General features: G+C 38.2%; 1 protein-coding gene across 1 annotated transcript in view; it reads right to left on the bottom strand.

The window, feature by feature from the left end:
* The window catches only part of Spred1 (sprouty related EVH1 domain containing 1), an 81636-nt gene extending 77220 nt beyond the window's left edge, over nucleotides 1-4416 (bottom strand). The window contains exon 1 of the mRNA XM_047540360.1: nucleotides 3421-4416. Within this exon, the coding sequence (XP_047396316.1) occupies nucleotides 3421-3452 (32 nt within the window). The 5' untranslated portion in view covers nucleotides 3453-4416. The remainder of the gene's footprint in view (nucleotides 1-3420) is intronic.
* Nucleotides 4417-23036: the final 18620 nt, after the last annotated feature.

The raw sequence follows: 23036 nt of genomic DNA on the forward strand, positions 1-23036 counted from the left end.
CTATGTTTTAGGAAATAAAAAGGTTCTAATCCAGAGTACACCAAGTTTATCACAAAGTGATCTAATTCTAGTTATCCTAGTTCTAATATCTTATATAATCCCAATTTGCCATTAGAAAACCTAGTACTGACATGGTAAATGTGTCTGGCTAATGACAGCATAATACGTAAAATGTTTAAAATTTCAGCTATTTCACTTCTTCAAGGCTTTGGCCAAATTGGCAGAGGATGTATTATACTATATAGTATCATATTCACTTACTAGCAAAGGACAAAGACCCTTAAGTATCACATAATGTGCCTTCAAATATTTAAAGTTCTGTTTAAATTCTATTCAATATGAATAGTACACACGGTTTTATGGGAATGTTTGACTGGAATACTAAATAATTTCTGTAACACAAAAAGGTTACATACAAAAATTATGTGTAGCTAACCCCTTTACTCATTTATGACGCAAAGCATTTTACCCTACTTATTTACTGCCTTTCGAAAGTTAAGAATTTTAAAAACAAATTTGAAAGTCTGAGATAAAAATGTTTTAAGTTATTCAAATTCTTTTCTTCCTCATTTAGTTTGTTACTTTAAGTCTTACACAGATTCTTCGCTAATTCTTAAACACATAAGTACAACCGTATTCTAGGAGTTATCTTTTTCTCTACAGAGAACTCTGAAGTCAAATAATAGACTTCATACTAAGACCTCTAAAGGTCTTACTGGATTTTAACACAACAGTTACCTAAACAAAGTTAATATCCCAAGAAATGGGTGATCGTCACGTCTTTTAAAGGTTGAAATCAGGTTTTAAAAACAGTACTAGGGTTAAGAACATTCTCTGTTGTAATTAAATCCCTATGAACTTTGGCTTTAAAAAAGAGAGAAAAAGAATATAAAAAGCCCAAATAAAATCCTTACTACAGTACAGTTTTAAACTATGCTAAGACCTTAAGAGCTTCTGACATGATATATCTCTTTTGTGTCTTCATAATACACGATCATAAATAATAAATTTCCATCACAACATTACTCCATAAAGATGAGATGTAAATTATCAGATTAAAAGCTACATTCCAAAGAAGTTCACAGTTTATGGTTTAGCTAATGCACAAGCAATGTCAGCTCCAGCATAAGTAATTACCAGATGAACACATCACTTTCTAAGTTTTTTAAAGTAAAACCAAGATTTTTCCCCATAAAGAGTTAACATCTCATACCAAAAATATTAATGCTAAATAAATATTATGCTTTCCCTACCAAATTTAACAGTATTACAAAGTTTATAGATAATAATTTATAATGAAGCAGGATACATTTGTGAAAACTGCATTTTAAGTCTGGATGAGTAAAGTGATTTCCAAGTGGTCCCATACTAAGTATATTTAAGATTAAAAAGAAAAAAGCAATCCTGCCAGTGAAGTTCCGGATTTCCAAAAATCAACATCTTGAGAAGTATAAACCACTTGAAATATTTTCTCATCTTAGTGTAGCCAGGGTATCATCCAGTGTTTTACACACACAGTTGTACTCCCGGTTTATCTATCAATGGTAAGTATTTTTTTTTAAAGGGTTCATTTAGAAACAATCTATTTTACACGTGTGTCAAATTCACATTGCATCCTTTGTTTTTCTATGAGCTGCAGCCACAAGGAAATATTCAGTACTTTAAGACAAAAACTGTTAGGAAGTCTTTTCCCGTCTCTTATTTTAGAAACTTAACATTTTGATCCCAGATACTTGCTTGAAAAATACCCAAAGTTACCGTTATTCCGTTCAGCTTTTCAGCAGTTTTTCTCCTAACCAAGCACTAAGAAAAGACAGAGTTCTTGATCTCCCTCAAAGTAGGTCTACTCTGCGGAAGGCAGTGAGACTGTTCTGCACTGTGAATGGACAGCCAGGTATTTTATGAATGGAGGCAATCACGTGATCCCAGCACCTCCCCGAACTGATATTTCCCACATAACTGTGTCAACATTCTGAGAACTGGGGTAGTTGTTTGTGTGTGCGTTATGTTTCTAAATTTAATCTAAAACTTCAAGTTCTCCTTACGTCCTGAATTCAAAAATATACATAAAGACAAACAAGCTTCCAATTTTTTTCTTGGGAAATTCTTTCAAGGTGTCCAAGGTGATGGATGTTTAATTATTTTTTTATGAATGAAGAGTGTGTTATGCAAATGAGGGCGATTCACAAAAAGAGAGAACATGGCGGCCACTTCTGCTTCCAGACTGCGCTGACACTGCAGCAATTTACCTCCTTCTACACTCGCTCATCAGAAGGGTGTGTTTTTAGAGGAGAGGAAATGCTGCCTGTCATTTTTTTAGTTATTTTACGTCCAACTGGTCTCGTCATCGGACTTTAAAGTTTTCTCAAAAGATCTGAGTTAAGGAATGCACTTTATTGAAAGGAATGCATCCTAAGAACTAGTCCTAACTCACTTAACTCTTTCTAACCCTCCAAAGATAAACAAAAACTCAACTACAAGAAAACGAATACTAATATTCTGCACAGAATTAAATCCCTTCTCCGTAGGAAACTGTTACCACCGTAGCATTATTCCTCCAGGCAGCTGCCTCGATGAAGCAAAATATTTAACAGGCAAACTACTTCGTTTGGAAAACATAAGGGCAGCCCAAATAAGCAAAAGCTTAAAACTGGAATACTCTAGAAGTTGATGAAGTCACCAACATGTTCAAGCATTATAAATTCTGTTAAATCAACGTAACTGATAACGTTTTAATATAGCCGAAAGGTTGAAACTAGCACTCAAAAATTCTTAAATTTTTGAAGACACATCCAATATTTACAAAGGTAAACACAATAGGTCAACACCTCCCACACTCCAGGTGTCCTTAATCCTATTAAATTTCAAAAATGTTTCCCTAACCCTATTTTTTACAAGAATCTTGCAGGTCATAAGTTTAAAAGGGGAGAAGAAGGGGGAAGACAAAGGCTTAATCGGTATTTAAGAGTCACTGACTCATCGAATTAAGATTCAAAAGCAGTTTGCTGCAGGAGGTGCTCCCACACATTAGTTTCCAAGTGAAAAATCTATAAAGGAAGAAGGATGGATACCCAAGGTATGCTGGTTGGCATGACAGAGCGAAGGATAAGGCAGGGGTCTTCGAGGCCAAGGGGCAATTTCTACTTCACTTCTATCCATCCACAGTATTCCATCAACAATTGCCATCCCAATCTATACTTAATACCCTTCCCCGGCAGAAGGCAACTAAATATAAGGGATTGGGGGGGGGGTGCTGCCACTAAATAAAATGGCCCCCAAAATAGGTTATCTCGAACACAAGATGCACCAACTCCCCAGAGCTGCCAGTTTTCCGGCACCCAAGTCTCCACCGAGTCTGGGAAAGTGCCGAGGGAGGACTGGGGGAGGGGAGTTAGCAATCAAGATCAATGAGGTGCTTACTCGTTGTCAGAAGTCGCCGTCTCCTCGCTCATCTTTCCCTCACCGTGATCCGATCCGGAGATGGAGGAGCAACAGCAGGCGGGGTAGCAGCAGCAGCACCGAGGGGCAGCAGGCAGTGGCGGCCGGGGGGGCGCGGGGGCAGCGGCTCAGGGGCCTCACCATGGTGGATGCCTCACCCCGAACGGTGCCCCCCCAGCCGGGAACCCCGGCCACCCCCGCAGGGGGGTGGCGGCAGTAATCTCCGCCGTGGCGACCCCAGCCTCTTCCCCCGCCTCAGCGCCCGGCCAGGGGTTCCGGAGAGACCGGTGGAAAGGAAAAATGGAAGGGGGCTGCAAAGGCTGGCTGCAGAGCTGCTCCTCCAGCCACTGGGGTGGAGCGCCGCGGGGTCGGTCCGGCCAGGAAGGAGCGGGCGGGCGGAGAAGCCGGGAGCAGAGGCGGCGCTTCCCTCAGGGATGCGGCGAGGAGGAAGCAGAGCTCCGCTCGGTGGGGGCTGGCGGGGGGGTGCCGAGCCCAGGCTCCGGGAGGCGGCGGCGCGGTCCTGCCGGAGCCCACCCCACCATCTCCCGCCCCGCCGCCGGCTGCCCGCTCAGCCCCTGGCGGCGCCTGGGTCGGCCCTCAGGCACGAGCGGAACCGGGCAAGGGGCCCCGCGGCGGCAGATTCCTCCAGACACGCTCCAGCCGGGACTCCTCCTGAAGGGGGAGGCAGGGGCGGCGGGGAGCGTGAGAGACGAGGGGCAGGCAAGCTGGTTACTCCCACCCGGGCCGGAGAAGAGCGGTCGAGCTCGGGGGCACAGGGTCCCGAGGATAGCGGCCGAAAGTCCCTCGCCAACCCGTGCCCACCAGCGACTCCGCGGGCCAGCTCCTCTCACCCGCCAGAGGGGACCTGCGAGGGGGGCCGCGGAAGCGCTCACGCCGCCCGCTCCTTCCGCCGCCGCCGCTGCCCGAACCGGGGGCGCCCGCGGGAGAAGGAGGAGAAGTAGTCCCTCGCGACTTTTCCCGGCCTCCTGCTTCCCCCAAGGGCCAAAGCGGACGCGGGGTGGGGCTGCCGAGCGGGGGTGCCCGGGCTGTGAGGGGCCGTAGGTGGGAGGACTGAAAACTGCGGCCCCCGGACGAATCACTGCAACTCGAAGTCGTGTGCAGCATAGCAAGTTTCAGGAAAGTAGTTCCCTCCTCCCTTCATTTCCCAAATCGTGGTCGAGCCACTTGAGCGGGGAAAGGGGGAGGGAGGCGGAGGGATATGTCACTGCACCGCGCTTGGTGTGCGTGCGCGCGCTCCAAACTCTTGGCACGCTGCGAAAGGGGGCGGGGGTGTGAGCTGCAAGAGGAGCTGCTTGGGAGGTTGCATTGTTGGGGTGCGTTACCCCTTGTTACTGTGCTTTTAATATCTGGATTGCTTGAACGAACAGACTACAAAGACAGTATGCTCAAGGAGCAAATCTGGATGCTACTCTGTTCTGCTCTGTGTATGTTTGTGTGTGGCGAGGGGTGGGTGTTCCTTGCAGAACGAAGAATGGAACTGGCTTGAGTTCATCTTTAGTTAGTGGGGGTTACGGGTAAGGACTGCAAAAAGAGCTCCTCCTGCTGTCCCTCTGGTTGCATTGCTGCAGTCCCCTAGCTTCGTGCACAAGGCGGGGGGTGGGGGGGAGTGTGTGTGTGTGTGTGTGTGTGTGTGTGTGAGGGGGGGGGAGGGGAGTGTTTTAATATCTCGCTGCCCGATTCTTACTGCGCAAGAGATATGCTATGCAGGGCATTCATCTCCGAAAGCTAGAGTGGTTGTTAATGGAGAACGACTTCCATTGAAACCCAGGGTAGGCGTGTTACATGAATCTGGCGCATCCAGAAGCACAGGAAATAACTCCCGCTGCGAGTGAGGTTGCATAACTGTAGCGCAGGAGATGCCTCTGTAGCACCAACTGCTCCGAAAGGAGGTGGAACACTTACTGGATAGGCAGCTGTCAGGTTTGCATTGTCACAGGACAATGTATGCGTTTATTTCGAAAGGTTTTTGCAAAGAAACCTACTGGGGTTGTGAGCTGGAGCCTAGGGTCTGTCCTACAAAGGACCTGGTTTTGCAGATTGTTTTCTCTATCTAGAAAGCCAGCCTATACATCATCTAGGCTGGAGGACCTAATCCAAAATGCTCCCAAGTTCCTGACGCATCAGCCTAGCTCTGTGCGCAATGCTTTTCACTTCATTCTCAGGTTTGTGTGACCTGAGAATGAGGCTTGCTGCTCCAGCCAGTTTGAGGAGTAGAATAATTCCTGAGGAAGAAGTTGAGAGAACCTCCCAAACAAATCAACACTTCTTATTTGCCATCTGTTTCAGGAAGCTTCAGGATTGTTCTCTGGATGAGCACGCACACTAACCTATTAACAATATTTTGAACATGGTAGTGCTTAATAAATGTTTGAAGAATGAATGAAAGAGCTAAAGCAGTCAGTATGCCCAAAAATCATCCTGTTGGTTTCTAAGGGTTTTTTATTTAACTGATTTCCTGACTCGTCAGAAGGCTTATCCATACTCAGAGCAAGGAAGGGCATTGTTGGTGATGGGGAAAGATGAAGGGAAGACCTGCTTTTTAAACTTATCCTTTTGAAGAACCTATAACTGAGAGTGTTGATACAGGCCTCTTCTTCCAATATCCGTTAAAAACTTTGGGCACTCAGGTTTGAATCAAGTCCCAACACTTATAATCACTGTTCTTAGGCAGGTTGCGTAAACTCTTTGCCTGTGTATAATGGGGATAGTAGTACCTAACTCATAGAGTTGTTGTACTGATTTATAATAAGATAGTAAAAATACATAAAGCACTTAGAAAAGATTAAGAGTTTATAGTAAGAACCTAGGAAGTTCTAGCTCTTACGATTATTTTGTAAAACAGAGATAATAAACTCCATGGCAAATTGATGTCAGTTACTCTGAAAGTTAAAGGACTCTGTATTGGTGTTCATTAATTCAACAAATAATTCGTCATTCATCTTCTGTGTACCTTGCTAGACACATGACCTGGTCTTTAGTAAGATATCAATAAAATAACTATCACAGTAATGATTAAGTGTAAAGCAAGTTGGTCATTTGCAAAAGCATCTTTCACTTTCAAAGATGTACATCTGTTGAAGTTCTGGCATATCAGGGAAATCATCCATATCAGTTTTAGGAGATGATATGAAAACCATCTTTGTTATCATGTGCCAGGCAGTACAGGCCACTTTTGAATACATGACTTACCTAAAGAGGCATGATGTGATTGACAGCCCAAATTGATACTTTTTAGATTGTTCTGAACCCCCATGGCCAAGATACAATCACCAAACCATTCACTGCTTTGGTGGTCCCCATGCCATTCTTTCATGCCCTTCTTAAGAGCACATTTGTCATTCTGTCCTACCCAATTGTTGACAATCTTACCAACTGATAATATATAATAATAATCTAATTATTTAGATTCTGATTTGAAAAAATATTTTAAAATGTGATACAACAGGGCAACTTTGAACATTAACTGGAGATATGATAAGATAAAAATTTTTTAAAGCTTTGCTTTATGATTATGTTTTTAAGTCTCTCAAAGATACATATTGAAATATTCACAAATAAAATTGATCATTCAGTGTAGTGAAGAGGGGGGAGAAGTGGGTAGGAATGTAAAGAAACAAGTTTAACTGGAGATTGATGAGCATATTCTCTTTATTATTTTAGATATTTGAAATTTTCCCATGATGATTTTTTTTTCTAAAATACTGTGAGTATTTCTTTAAAATGCAGATTTCCTAGGCTCCAGCTCACAGATTAAAACCTGCAGGTCTATATTGGGATCAACGAAACTGCTTTTTCAGAAATATGCCAGGTACTTGACCCTTTTTAAGTCCTTCACAGTATTTCCCCTTTTCCTTGCAACTATTTTTATCACCCTGTCTCCCAGTACATCCCTAATGAAAACCTCCAAAAAGAGGTAGTCCAAGGTATATCAGGCTTATCTAGACACTATTCAAGGTGAGAGGGATAGTTCTAAGAAAGGTGGGTCCAGCCAGACTTGAATAGTTTTGTGAGAAGCTAAATATGGAACATAATTTCACCTTAAGTTCCAACTCCATTCAGTTGGTACCTGTCAAGAGGGGTCCTATGCCATATCAGGGCTCAGCAAGGAAGGGGACACTTATATTTGTTTGATTGTAATTTCTCAGGTGGGCCCACAGGAGAAGCCTGGTCACAGAAGCTGGTTCTCATAGTGGCTCTCTGTAGTATTGTAGTCAGATGTAAAAATTAGCCATAGCCCTTGTTAGAGGTGCTGAATTATCAGTAGCAACCCATGGATCAAAGAGAAAGACGGACAACTCCATTGTCAAGTAATTGCCAGGGCAGGATATCAACAAAGTTAAGAAAGCATACATGAAGTCTTTTTTAAGTTCCAGGTTGGTATCAGTCCAAGGTTCACAAGGATAGCAAAAAGTAGACTGTCCTCACTGTCCTTACTGAGGTACTGGTAGATGGCATGTGGCTGTGCAATGCAAGAATTTCTCTTCCCAAGCTGCTCACTACCACCTTTCTTTTGAACTCAGACTTTGTCATTTGGGATTACGCATAGCAGTATGTGCCTGTGGTCCCAGCACTTGGGAGGCCTTGAATCTAAGAGTTTGAACCAGCCTGGTCTCAACATAGTAAGACCCCTGAGACCCTATCTCAAAAAAAAAAAAAAAAAAAAAGAAAAGAAAAGAAAAGAAAGCCTCAAATTTTCTTATCTTCATTGTATACACTTATAATTATACATAAACATGGACACACACACTGCTAATTAACAGCACACACACCCATATTGCTAATTAATATTCTATCAGTTTATGTTTGTTTCCCCATTTAAATTTTAACTTGAAGGCAGAGGCTGCATTTCAGCAGTGGTTTTAAAAAATAGAACTTTTCAGGTACAATATTACGCAAAACAAAATCTTTGTCTACAATTAAAGCTGTATTGCCTGACACTGGTAGATCCAGGAGTTCCCTCTCGCTTCCTCTTGCAACTAGAATGCTTCTATAGTTCAGCATTTTGCACACACTGTGCCTTGTACTATTAGCTGTCTGCAGATGTTTGTACACTTGGGAAGCTAAAGAAGAGACCGCCATGCCAACACTTGAAGTTCTTATATAAAATACAAGTGAACATTTCTGTTTCTAACATTCCCCTTAGCATTATTCCTTAGCAGATGTTATTAAAGTTTTGTATTTTAAAATTATTTTTCAAGGACTGTATTTCCATGCTACACTATGTTTAATGAATTTTTTTTCTTTTCTTTTCTTTTCTTTCTTTTTTTTTTTTTTTTTTTTTTAAGTGTAACCAGTCTCATGGCTAATGAGCTCTGCCTCTCAGTGGAATTACTAAATGGTAACCATGTTTCTAAATAGTTTCCTTGCCTCTGGCATGAGTCTGTTTCTCCATCACTAGCGTTTCCATGTTCTCCAAACTAATACAAAGTATAAAGGATAAGTATGCTATTTTCTTTTTCTCCCTAAGGACTGCAATTGTTGGTCTGCTAGTATCCGGTGAGTGTGAAATCAGTTTACTTTTAATGCTATAACTGCCTTTTACAGGAAGTTTCCACAAGATTACGAGGAGTACAAGGGAAATGAGCAGTCTGTGACTTCCTTTATGCTCGGTATAATCTTAGCAGGGAGGATGCTTACCAGACCCTCTGCTACTAAATAAAGCACTCCTCCCTTACCATCATTCTCCCAAATGGCTTTGGCATGCTCATTCTTCAAAAACTATGTTCCATTACAACAAATAGGAAGGACTGAAATATCCATCACAAAAGATTTCTAAGGCCATGTACCCACAACACAAATTTAAGACAACAAAAATTCTTGGACAACAAAAATTCTAGGCAGTTCTTGGATTTTGCTTTATGGCATTGATTTCCCTTTTTGTGACTAATAATTAACTAGGATTTACAATGTCCTTTAGGAGCTTATCTTCCTAACACCCTTGTCCAGTAGGTCTTACTATCAACTCCTATTATAGAGAGACTTGGGAACTGATGATTAGAGAGGTCAGTTGGTGTTCCAGAGTTTACACAGAAGTAAAGGTATGGGTGGAGCTGAAATCCAAATCATCTTCAAGAGCCCATAAGTGTGTGTGACTGCATATCTATGTGTCTGTGTTGGATTTTTTTTTTTCAGTATTTTATATAATATTTCACACAAGGAATCCTAGGTGGGATATTACTTTCTATTTCAAGTCATTATTACTTTGGATAATTTGGCAGGAGAATCCAACTTTAGTTTATTTTAAAAAGAGAATTAAATTCCTTGACTGTTATCAACTACCTTCTGTGGGTTTCAGTATATACGTTCCCTTATACCATCAGTTCTCAGAGTAGGATCTGAAGACCTCTGGGATCTCCTTGTAAATTAGTAGCCAAATCTAGAGCCTTGATAGCAAGACTACTTCAATCAGAAGGCAAATAACATCTGGTTGCCTCCAGTTGATGCTAGCAGCCATTGATGATCCCAGTAGTTCCCTAGCCATGTGTGACTATTATTGCTTAGGTATACTGTTCATATTTCAAGTCCTCAATAGTCACAAGTGGCTAGTGGTTACCACTTTGGACGGTCTTTGTTCTCATGAACACTTAATGTCCAGATGTGTTGCAAGCAATACAGGTAGTTATCTTGTTATTGATGCAAACAGGTAACAATTATGCTTTCAAATATTATTGGCTTGAATTAGCATACTGAATTTTCTCTTTTGATCTCAGATTATCTGTGTTGCCATCCATCCACTAAAGGTAAAAGAGAGGATCATAATTTCTAATTAGAGTCTTTGATAAACCCCCAGAAGTTTTTTTTTTTTTTTGTACTGAGATTAACTCAGGGGCACTTAACCACTGAGCCACAACCCCAGCCCCTTTTTTGTATTTTATTTAGAGATATGGTCTCACTGAGTTGCATAGGGCTGGCTAAGTTGCTGAGACTGATTTTGAACTCATGATCCTCTCGCCTCAGCCTCCTAGTCGTTGGGATTATAGGTGTGCACCACTGCACCCAGCAAGATATCTATCTTGGAAGAAACAAATTCACTGATTATTTTATAAGGATACTTCAGGTACTCTTATTTAATACTGTAAATCTGCTACCCAAAGCTGCAAACTTCACCTGGTCGCTTGTTAGAAATGTGGATTCTTGGTCTCCAACCCAGCCTTACTGATTCAGAATATGCATTTTAATAGCCTCACTACAGGACTGGGAGATTGGTAGAGTGCTTGCCTCACAAGCACAAGGCCCTGGGTTCAATCCCCAGCATTGGAGGGGGGGGGGGGTGACTTTTGGTACTGGGGATATAGCTCAGTTGGTAGAGTGCTTGCCTTGCATGTACAAGGCCCTGGGTTTGATCCCCAGCACCACCAAAAAAAAAAAAAAAAAACAAGGTTGCTACATGATCCATGTGTCCATGTGCACGTTAAAAGTTTAAGAAGCTGTGTTTTTATGGGTGTAGGAAGACTAGTAGAACGAATCAGACATTATTACCCTATGGGTATATATGATTACATGACAGATATAATTCTATATCATGTACAACCCGAAGAATGAGAAGTTATATTCCATCTATGTATGATGTGTCAAAATGCATCCTACTGTCTTGTATAACTGGAACAAATTTTAAAAATTTTTTGAAAAGAGGCTGTGCTTTAAATAATCTCTTAATAAGAGTGTCCCTTCCTCACCTTGCCTGGTTATAATGTTCCCAGGGCTTATCCAGTCTCCATATAAAAGTACACTATTGCCTATCACCATTTCCAGTCTTTTTTCTTATCCCCTCAAACAGAACTTTTGTTCTTCTTTCCTTTTAACCTCTTTTTCCTGGCCTGTGATTTAGACCACTGAGCTCAGCTCAGGATTAAGCCTGCTACTTCCTCTTAGTTTTCTCTGGTCCTAGACTATCTGTCAGGGGACTGTGCACTATAGGACTGTTCCCCCTTTCCTTCTTGTCTCTCAAATCTCCCTACTTTAAACAGAACAAAACAAAGCAAAAACAAACAAACAAACAAAACCCAAAAACTTATCTTTTCAAATTGTTTCGGGCTTATCTGAAGGTTCCTTTCTCTTCCCACTTTGTAAACATCACATTTGAGTTGGAGTTTATTATATTTCATTAGGTGCGTGTGAAGCCTGGTACTTCTACACAACTTGTTCAGATGTTCTTAAAACTTTGAATTTTGTTGCACTTTCCATGTGATTTACTACACTTTTAAAAAGCAAAACGAAACCTAAGAACCTACATTTACATATGACATTGTTATATGTAACGACCCCCCCAACTGTGTGTGTAACTGTGTATAGTTTAATAGTTATAATTCAAAGTCAGAATGTGTAAGTTTAGGTGGTAGAGGCTAGAGGAAAGCTATCAAGGAAGTATCAGTATTTTGGGAAAAAAATAACAATTACTTTCATTTTCTGTTTCTATAGCATCTTATATAATCTAAATGTTTTAATTTATTTTTCCATATCTTCATAGCTGTATAATAAGATTTTGGAGATCAGTAAAAAGGCTGTTGTGAGAGTCTATACAAGAGGAAAAAAAGGCACTACTCATGGGGCTAGAACAAAGAGAATGGTTAGAAATACATCTCAGTAGAAGAATTCACAGAATCACTGTAGGTTCAAGGTTGAAGCCTACTGTTCTGGGAATTTGCAGTCTAGTTTGGAAGACATGGAAACCAAAGAGAAACATGTAGATAAACAAGATGCAGTTTGAGTAAATGCCTTAGCAAGTAATAAAATTAACTTATCGTTTTCTTCTAATGACACTAATATTATTACCATCTCTAAATGTGTCCATTTTGGAATTCTGTGGTATTATAGTGTTGTGTAATAAAGCAAAAAATACACACCAAAATGAAAGTTTCCATATTTAATAATTATTAGATTTTTAAACTTCAGTTCTAGTGACATCTGGCCAAAAAGAGATATCTTTATTCTCCATAAGATTTAAAATCCTGAGAAGACGCTGGCTTTCTTCTCACTGGAGAACACCACCTTCAGTCCTAAAGCTCTTTATCTAAAAGCCTTAAAACACTTCACACCCTTATTGCCTCCTGGGTTTTAGCCAATCTTTGTTTATTTCAAGTTTCCTTCCTTTGTTGGGTGTCCCAGACTTCCTTCTGGGTACTTTGCCAAGCGTGCCATGTACTTTCAACAGTCCTTTTTTACCTCTATTATTGTCCTTGCCTATTTTAAGTCTATCTCCTGAAGTTTTCCATAAAGCTTTTAGAATTGATTTGGAAAAATAATGTTGCTTTCTAAAATCCTACATTATTTGATCCATCTTAGAAATGTAGCTATTCTTGATATGTTCCATTGTACTATTCTTAACAATATTTGTTTAATGTCTATATTTAGTTATCCATCCTTTCCAAGTCTTTATAAAATCTTGATATTCATATGTATCATATTATTTTTATAATAACTTGTAAAGTGAGATGTCTGATAGTTCCTTACCAAATGTTATTTTATGACAATAATTGTAATTTGTTATTTCAGTAGGACAACTTTTAGTTTATATTTTTAATTTATCTCTGGAACTCTTATTCATTCAAATGCAATAAGGACATTAGAAATTTTGACATGCTGTCATCTAATTTTATAATTCTATATTCTAATTTCAATAATTGCTATGTTATATCCCACTGTTTTTTTATTTTTCAGACATCTAAAATATTAAATTTCCTTGAAAATCACTTGAAATGTGATATAATTCGTTTAATTTAATTAACTCATTTAATTCTAACAATGATCATTTCTTGGTTTAGCCTTTTGATTCTTTTTCGTCACCTTCACTTCCAATGTTTATCCTATTTTATAAAACCAAATGTACTCAATAAAGGATAGAGAGAACCTTCTGAAGGCTATCAGAGCCATCTAGACTTCATTAGAGAGTAGTATTTTGGTTCAAGTCTGAAAGGACCATCTTTGTTAAATTCACAACAGTGATCTGTATCAAGAGAATTGATTCATTGAAATATTTATTTTATATGCCAGGCTTAGTACCAGAGTTGAAATGAAAGCAAGTCCTCGACTTCCAGAAGCTTATGGTCTAGTGAAGGTATAAATTGGTAAGTTGATGTTACTGCGATCAGTACTATAAGGGTTTTGAGTAAAGCCCTATGTGAACAACTGATTTTGCTTCACATAAAACAGAGAATTAATGGTAGATGAGTTACCATAAAGCATTATTGTGAAACAACAAAAACAACAAAATGAAAAATCATACTTGAAGTTGACATCCCCCATGTGTTCAAGGAGACTGTGAATAGAAAAAATTGCTAAAGACGATTAATTTGTATAATTTCAACTTTGCAAGCACCAATTGGAGCTAAGAGAGATCAGACAAATGTGTGGTTCTCTTTTCTTGTATGCTTTTATACAACAAAGCCAATGAGGATTTTTTAAGGATAATCCTCTCCCAACCTTCAGACTGTCCTCTCCGTGAAATGAAGATAGGTATGGGAGAATATGTGTTTAATACAACTCAGTGGATTTTGAGAGAGCTGGCTTGTTTGTTTTCAATTGTATTTTCTGGCAGTTAGGTATTATATGGGTCCTCTTTGGCTTAGCTCAGCAATCCCCTAATTTAGAACCTACATATTCTGAGAAAATAACCTTTTATATAATACACTTTGTTTTGATTCCCAGCTCAAGAACTGACAGTAGTTGCCTTTTATATTAATTCTAAATGCCCAAGGCCACTTGTCTTGCCTCTCATCTTATCTATCTCAATGTAGTTTTCTCTGGGCCTTATGTTTCTCTTTTCTCTTGGCCTTATGTTTCTCTTTTCTCTTCTGAATGCTTATAAAAATTCTACACGAGACATATCTTTTTGTGTATATTATTTTATTCCAAAAAATATTCTTAGATTCCTAGTTATGTTCTGTATATCAGACCAAGAAATCAGGAGACTTACTTTCTATCTTTTATCTTCCCCAAATACCTAGTATTGAATCTTCAATAATGTTAATGGATAGAAATGCTTCCCAAATGTTTGCTCCTTTTGACCTCATAATATCTTTTGCCTCTCAGAAATCTGAAGAAAACTTAGGCAAATTTGTGCCATCATGTTTAATTCAAAACAATAATTCTAAGAATCACAAAATAATATCGAGATGGAGAAATCTCAAAACTTAATTTGTTACCTCAGATCAGATATACAGGAGTTGCAATTTCACATGGACTTTACATGTAACACCCCAGTAATTCCAAAGTGTTAAAAAAATAAAATATAAACTTTCCTTTTTATCCATTTTAAATTAAACCAAGTATTCCTTGTAAGTAAGAGCTTGGAACTCTATTTAGAAAGCAGTTCAGAGTCACTGGAAAGACTCTAATCCAACTTATCTCAAAGGTGACCACATATACATCATAATAAACACAAGTTTTGCATATTATTCTGCTACTTTTTAACGTGCCATGTACATTTGGAGTGGGGTACCAGGGATTGAACCCAGGGCGCTTAATCACTGAGCCACATCCCCAGCCCACTTTTATATTTTATTTAGAGACAGAGTCACACTGAGATGCTTAGGGTCTGACAAAGTTGCTGAGGCTGGCTTTGAACTCACAATCCCCAGCTGCTGGGACTATAGGTGTGTGCTACGGTGCCTGGTGCCATATACATTTTTTTATACTAGTGTTCATTCTTTTACATGGTTATAAGGTATTTTGTAATATGGATGGTCTTTAAGATATCTGCTTCTATTTATCTGTTTTTATCAATAAATGGACATATTGATCGTTTCTAAGTTTTGTTTTTTGTATTAGAAATAATGCTTCAGTGAACATTCTTATATACTTTTCTTTGAACTTAAAGGCAAAAATTACTCTCAGAAAGTTTTCATAAGTAATATTACTAGGTCAAAGAAAATGAATATTTTAAATACTGAAAGATAATGCCAAATGGTCCTCCAAAAGCATTGTTCTTTTTTTAACCCAATTTTTTTCTCACTAGTAGCATATGAGAATACCTGTTTCTCTATATCCTCACCTAAGAAGGATTATAATTCTTAATTTTTACTCATGTGATATCCTGCCAAAATAGTATCTTTTACGTTTTTGTATCCCTAATCAAACTGGCTTTAATTTCATTCATACCAGTGAATTCCCTAATTTACCTGTTTTGCATTAATTTCTCTTTGCCTCAGTTTCCTTAGCTGTACCCTTCTCTATTATTATGAAATAATTGCACAAAATATTCATCTATTCTTTTTTATTTTATTTAGTTATTTATTTTGTGACACTGAGGATGTAACCTCAGGCCTTGTGCATATGAGGCAATCACTCTACTTGAGCTATACCCCAAGCCTCTAAGAAAATACTAATGTATTAATCATTATTATTATTATTAGTTCACTAAGAAAAATAATAGGTAAAATGTGGTTTAGAAAGAATTTTCAAAATTTTCTTTCCTGTATTTGATGTTCTATTTTTATGTATGCAGTTTTAAAATTTGTCTTTTCTCCAGTCACACAGGAATATTATATGAATTTTATTCCCTAGCAATAACAATGTCCATACTTCAGGGAAAAATTCAATGAAACTATGTATAAAATGTACATTTGTCTATAATGTTTCCCTAACACAAAGGTATTAAATCAGCATTAATCCTTAAAATGTCATGAAACAGATACCTAATTTTCTCTTTTCCCAAATCAGTAATATAGAATAACTCCCTTGATAAATACAAATGGGAAAATGTTGCTGGACTCTTTTATATAAAAGTGTTGGTACATGTTCTTCCTTGGCAGAAAACATGATGATAATCACAATAACTCATCTTTATTGTATGTTCACCACAGGCTTCAGGCTCTGTCCCACCTGCTTTACATATGTTAATTGTAATCTCACCACAGATAGGTGCTTTTAAGTATCATCTCCATCTTAGTGGTAAGGAAATGAAAGCACATGGAGGTTTAGTGACAGACTTGAATAGGTTTCACAGCAAGAAAGTTGCAGAGCTCTGATTCAAAGTCAGGCCATGGAGCTGCAGAGCCCCACTCAAACCTCAATGATAAGCTTTCCTGACCAGGGCTTGACTAAAATAGTAACAAAAGGGAAAGGGACTATGAGAAGGGTATGGTCAAAGAGAGAAAAGAACATGAGGGAAAAGAAGGAAAATGAAAGTGAATAAGAAGAAAAGGGAGGAGAAAGGGGAAAATGATTGACTGGATGCCATGGTGCACACCTGTAATCACAGCAAGTAAGGAAGCTGAGGCAGGAGGATCCCAAGTTTGAAGTGAGCCTCATCAATTTAGTGAGGCCCTGTCTCAAAATAAAAAGGACTAGGGATGTAGTTCAGTGGTAAAGCAACCCTAGGTTCAATCTCCAGTACCACAAGGGGGGACAAATAAAGAAAAGAAAGAAATGGTGAAAATAATTACCCTCTCACCCTTCTCATGTCACCAAGCCAATGGCCAATTAAACAATTTGCTCATATCAGCACCAATACAATGTACTGGATTTTGGATTTGGTATTCCTCATCCTTCGTAGCCCTTGGTTTAGCTGCCCCTTCACACCCTCATACAGACATACTTCTTCCAACTTGATGACATCATCCTGGCATCTCCCTGTACTGCACTTCCATGATTCACAAAAACTGTAAAGGATATGAGCTCTAAAAAAGAGATGGGGGTCCATTCTAAAATCATTGTCAGATTTGTGCTTTTACGTATAATATAAACAAGTTGCCAGATATTTCCAATGTGTGCCCCTTAAAAAATTCTAGAAGACACATTATGTAAAATTTGGATTTGGGTTTCAGGTTCCTCCTAATTCATTAGACTCACTTCATCTTAAGCAGTATAGAAAACGTAATGGGCAATCATTTCATTAAAATGGATCTCAACTGGGTCACGTTCATCCCCCACTGTGCCAGAGGACATTCAGTGATGTCTGGAAACATTTTTAGCTGTCATAGCTTGGGGTGCTGCTCGGAGGGGATGTCACTGGCATCTAGTGGATAGAGGCCAGGGATACTACTAAGAACAGCCTCTTGTGACAACGAATTATCTGAAGATACCAGTAGTGCCAAGGTTGAGAACCCTGTTTCATTAGGCAGTGGTACCCAGGCTCAAGTTGAAGGTCCTCTCTAATGAAATGGGGATTTGTCCCCTAACAAATATCCAAAAGCAGAAGTTTTCTTTCTATCTAAATTCTACTTTTTTCTTCCTTCCATCTCCTTCCTGTCTGGCCTAAAGCCAGGGTATTAATTTAAAAAGAAAGAAAGAAAGAAAAAGAAAGAAAGAAAGAGAGAAAGAAATCGTGCAAAACAGAACTAGTATAAAAGTCCAAGCCAATATATTTGGGTGCAATTTCTTGCCAGTTTTTTCTCTCTAGTCAGGGGATATTTTACAGGAGGATTTTGTGAATGATATTATTTGGATATTTTTATAAAGGCCTGGATTAAAATGAAACTGAGCAGATGTTGTTGGGATAATAATAGAAGAAAGGAAAACTTTTATTCAACTGTAACTGCCTCAGGAATAATTATTACCCCCAAATTAGACTAGAATTTTCCTTATCTTAAGAAAAATTACTTAACATATTTGTTGTATCTTTTATATGTTAATTGATAACATGGTATTTTTATGTATTCTAAGAAAATCAAAGTGATAGTAATAACTGAAATTTATGTACTATTTAAAATACCACATACTCTGCTCAGTCTTCTGTGCATTATTTCATCAAATCCCATGTACCTATTTATTTTATTTGTCAGTGCTTGGGCTCAAACCCAGGGTGCACATGGGAGTACTCTACCATTGAGCTACATCCCCAACCCTCATATAACCATGTTGTAAATTTGGAAACCAAAGATCCAGAAAGGTGAGGTTACTTCCCCAAGCTTATATGAGCTAAAGCACACTAGCATTTGAATTTATGTCCTCTGACCCTGACCAAAAATATAGCATTATGTATACAATCTGATACTGCCTATCTCATTATCCTTACTCACCAGATCATGCAAAGCATGGAATAAAACTCTTTTGGTAATTTAAATATGTGCTTTTAAATGAAATCAAAGTACAAATATGATAAATGTATTATTATAGGGAATACATTATGTTCATTATGAAATACTCCAAAATAAAATTTTAAAACTGAAATGTAATAAAGAGCAAGTGAAAATTGAATTTCTAGTATTTCTTTCTATATCTTGATAGATCATCATTCTGTATGCCTCCTGGGATTCTTCCACCCACTTCCAAGATCACTGCAATAATAGTATTTTTTGCTGTATGTGTCAACCTCAGAGACCTGGCTGTGCGTCTTCAGAGACTCCCTCAGTAATAGCTTCATATCGGATCAGTATTAGTCGACAATCTCTTTCAGACTAACTTAAAACCAATGACATAACAATGATTGGAGAATATGATTCTCATCCATCAGAATAGTGCAGTGGCAGAGGGAGGGGCTTCTGCCCTTTCATCATCCACCAGAATAAAAATACAGTGTGACAAGGTGGACATACACCACAAAAATGAAGGCTACCTAGCATTTTATTACAAAGGCGTTTATCTCAGAGTTCCAAGGAAATGTTTTTAATCCCTCCCCAGTGCTTTTTCCATAGCAATTATTCAGTAAAATATATACTGGGGTCACCCACTGAAACTGAAAAACTGAAGAAGGAAGGCATCCTGGGGGCATGAATTACACACAGGAACCAAAATATAAACACACAACTTAGCTATTTGATTAATTTGGCTCAGTATGCTTCTAAAGCTTGCATTATTTTCTCCCATTTTACTTACCAACATTTTTGCTCTGACTCTTTCTGTGGATGGAATCCTTTGTCTCTGGCCTGGAGCAAAGATTTGGTGAGTGGAGAACTTGCCTCACAATCAGTGTAAGGGGGTGTGGGGTGGGCAAATATTTCTGTAATTAATATATATATTATTTTAATGAAATGATCTTTCTTTAAATAAAATTAATGCAAAAAATCTATGATGAGCAAAATATCAAGATTTCAAATAATAACAAAGGAGCCTGCCTATCTCTTAGTTTTCTTGGGATTGTGAAAGTACTATTCATTCTGTCTGGTTTCTTCATAATTTACTTTCGTATTTAGGTAAGACGATACTTCATTTAACTGTCTAATGACCTAAATAAAAATGTCTTTGATTTCTACTCTAGGAAATTTCCTTTCAGCAGAACATCCTCTGTTTTCGAGTCTACTCCAGTTAAATGATTTCCTGTCAAGGAGAAATGTTCCTATCTGACCATCTCTTCAGCCTTCATAATTCTTTAAGTCTTCATCCTTAGAAATGAAAGATATATTATAATATATTAGACATAACTATTTTCATCTCAATTAATAGATAGTTTATTGACTAAATGGCTAACCTAATTTTTTAAATGGGGAATTTAATATGAGGATTCTGCAGTGTCTTATTACATGAAGAACAGGGATATACTGGGCCTCAGATTCAACCAGGTGCAGAACTAAAAGTTGTTCTTTCTGCTCCTCTGCGATGACTTTCTTCTCTCTCATATTGAAATGTATATTACTCAAATCAAATTGGAGAAGATGGCCATCAATTAGTTGCAGGTCTGTATAGCTTGTTTCGACTGAAAGAGAAAGAGATGGACACTACCTTTTTAATTCCAGTTCTGAAATCCCTGGAAAAGACTCCCATTGGCTTGGCTTAGGATGTGACCAAGATGGTAGTTAGTGGTGATGTCCCATTGTAATGACATAGATGATTGACTGGAGGAGGGCAGGTTCACTGATAATCCAAAACTGCAGAAAAAAGTATCTGTATTTACCAAACATATAATATAGTTCAAGGCCTTCATGTAGTCAGTGCTGCTGCTGAGGCTCAGAAAGGTGGATTGACCAAAATGAGTGAGAAAGCCAGAGCTGGAGTCCAGGTATCCTGAGAGCTCAACTCTTGTGCTTTAATTCAAAACACATTGAGTGCACATTCACTAAGTGCCACACCCAAAAGGTTTACTGCAGGTTGTCTGCTGCAGTAATCCTCAGCAGCGAGTTTTAATCCTTACTAAACTGCTTTTTAGATCAAACAGATGGTCTCCTGAAAAGCACGTGTGTGTGTGTGTGTGTGTGTGTGTGTGTGTGTGTGTGTGCTGGGGATCAAATCCAGGGCCTTAGGCAATTGTCCTACCAACTAACTGTACACCCGATTCTAAACAGCATCTTCTTTTTTTTTTTTTTAAATAATCATTGCTCCCAATTTTCCTGATTTCAAATTTCAAGAAAATATCTCATTCCCTCTGCCTCTTCATTGCTAATTGATTCTGACATGAGTTTTCCTAAAATCTGCATGAAGAAGGATTGCTGTGCTAGACACTCAGTTAACATGTACAAGAATTTTGAAGGGATATGGATATTTTCACCATACAGGAGGCACATTATAAGTGGAGAGGAAAAAAATAAACACCTTTATTTAGTAGTTATGATATCATATTAACTACTTTGCCTCAAGGAAGAACATTTATACTTAAAGACTGCAAATTCTTGGGGAGTTGTTTAGGAAAGCCAAGAAGGAAATAAAGTTGAGTTTTGATTTATAGTCAGACACCCCACTTTCTATTTTCTAGCTAAGTGAGGTCTAGAAGTTCACTTAAGCTTCGTAATTTATAAAACAAGAGTGGAGACTAGACAATCTTTATTGAAATTATTTATACTCCATACTGTTACTATGTTCTTAAAAAGATTTGAGAAGCCAATTAAATATAAAATTCATCCCAGTTTCAAAAGTCTACAGTTTCATAATAGCAAATGGTTTCACTGTGCTTCATTCATAGGTAAGTGGCCTGCATTTTACTATTTATACACAGATCCTACATGATCTAGTGAAGTTCACTAGATTAGCCAGATTTCCTTGAAAACAAGGTGGCCTTGTCTCTGAATACTAGCATGGTAATGGACTGCTACTGTCATTTATTATTATTATTATTATTTTTTTTTTTTTTTGTGGTGCTAGAGATTGAACCCAGGGCCTTGTGCATGTGAGGCACATACTCAACCAACTGAGCTATATCCCTAGCCCTACTGTCATTTTTTTTTTTTAAATCTATTTAGGTAGCTAAAAAAAATCTCACACTGGCCTTCCATGAGAAAATGCCACCCCTCCAAATGATTTCTTCTGTCCCTTCTCATATTAGAAGGCTAACATATGTTCTGAACATGTAATGCATATTGTTCAGAGTTTCCCACACATTTCACTCTGTGAAAAATCTAAGAAAAGAGGGATGAGAAGAAAAGATATCTTATTGCTCACTGAATAACTCCAGTGTGCTTTACTTTTTTTATTACCTCAATACATAGTTTAGTGCATATACATATATACATATATATATACATATATATATTATACATATCTTTGTCTAATATCTGAACATTTTTTATTGGATTCTATTTTAAAAAATGATCTTGGACCCAGCATTTCCACACTGTCCTGTGTTCCCTTGACTACCAGAGACAGCTATGCCTTGATGGTCCCTAGAAGAGACAGCATGTGAAATGTGCCAGTTCCCAGAAACAGCATACAGTCTCTGTGGGTAGATTCTGGATAGACATTCCTGGAAACAACCACTCAGGAGTGCTGCTTTTAGCAACAATAGCGGTTAAGATCTGATGCACGAGCCAGGACACTGTGCTGTATCTTTTCTACGTCTTTTGGAAAAGGCACTGTTGGAGAGTGCTTTACTGAGTGGATAGCCGAATACTGGTCTCCATCAGTGTTTTCCCATTGCATAAATGGGGAGTTAACTAACCTAAAATATGGTCACAGAGAAAACCTTCTGGAATGGCAAGTTGGCAATGGGCATCAAACCCCTCAAAAAACCACAAAATTTATCTCAGTCATTCTATTCCTTAAAAATTCATCCTAAGGAAATAATATCTAGCATAGTGACCAGCACATAGAATAAATGTTAGTTGTTATCTTTTTTTTTTTTTCTTACAGTGCTAGGAATCCAACCAGTTCCTTGTGCATGCCAGGCAGGCACTCTGCCACTGAGCCACATCCCAGCCCCTGTTAACTGTTATTTTAAAGATGTATATATCATAATTTATAATGGTACAAACTTAGATTAAACCTAAATGTTTAAGAAAAGGAGATCGATTAAATATATTTTATCATGTCTACATAATATATTAACAAGTCTGTCTATATAATATGCTTACAGGTGGCCACCAAAAGGTATGCCGTGGTTTTCACATTGTAGTGTGCATCAGAATTGCCTGAGGAACTTATTAAAAGTGAAATTTCCCAGGCCCATCTAAAGTATTTCAAGAATAATTGGAAAGTTCTACAGATTAGAACTTTCTTTAAACAGAGATTTACTTTTAAGTATGATTATTTAAGTCAAAGACTTGCTGAATTTTATTAACCAGCTCATATCTCCTAAACAATTAGTCCTATTTCAAAAGGACCCATTTAAATCTTTCAGGTCATTGCAAATAGACTTGAGTATGTCTCTATTTCCTTCAATGAGCTTTTTTAAAAAAGTGATATCATTATAAAATGTCTCCACCACCCTCTAAATAATGTCATCCTCTTTCTGTCTCCTACATAGATAGATCCATCTACTTCTATCATCTATCATC

This window comes from Sciurus carolinensis, chromosome 2 (assembly GCF_902686445.1).
Source record: "Sciurus carolinensis chromosome 2, mSciCar1.2, whole genome shotgun sequence".
Taxonomy (NCBI): Eukaryota; Metazoa; Chordata; class Mammalia; order Rodentia; family Sciuridae; genus Sciurus; species Sciurus carolinensis.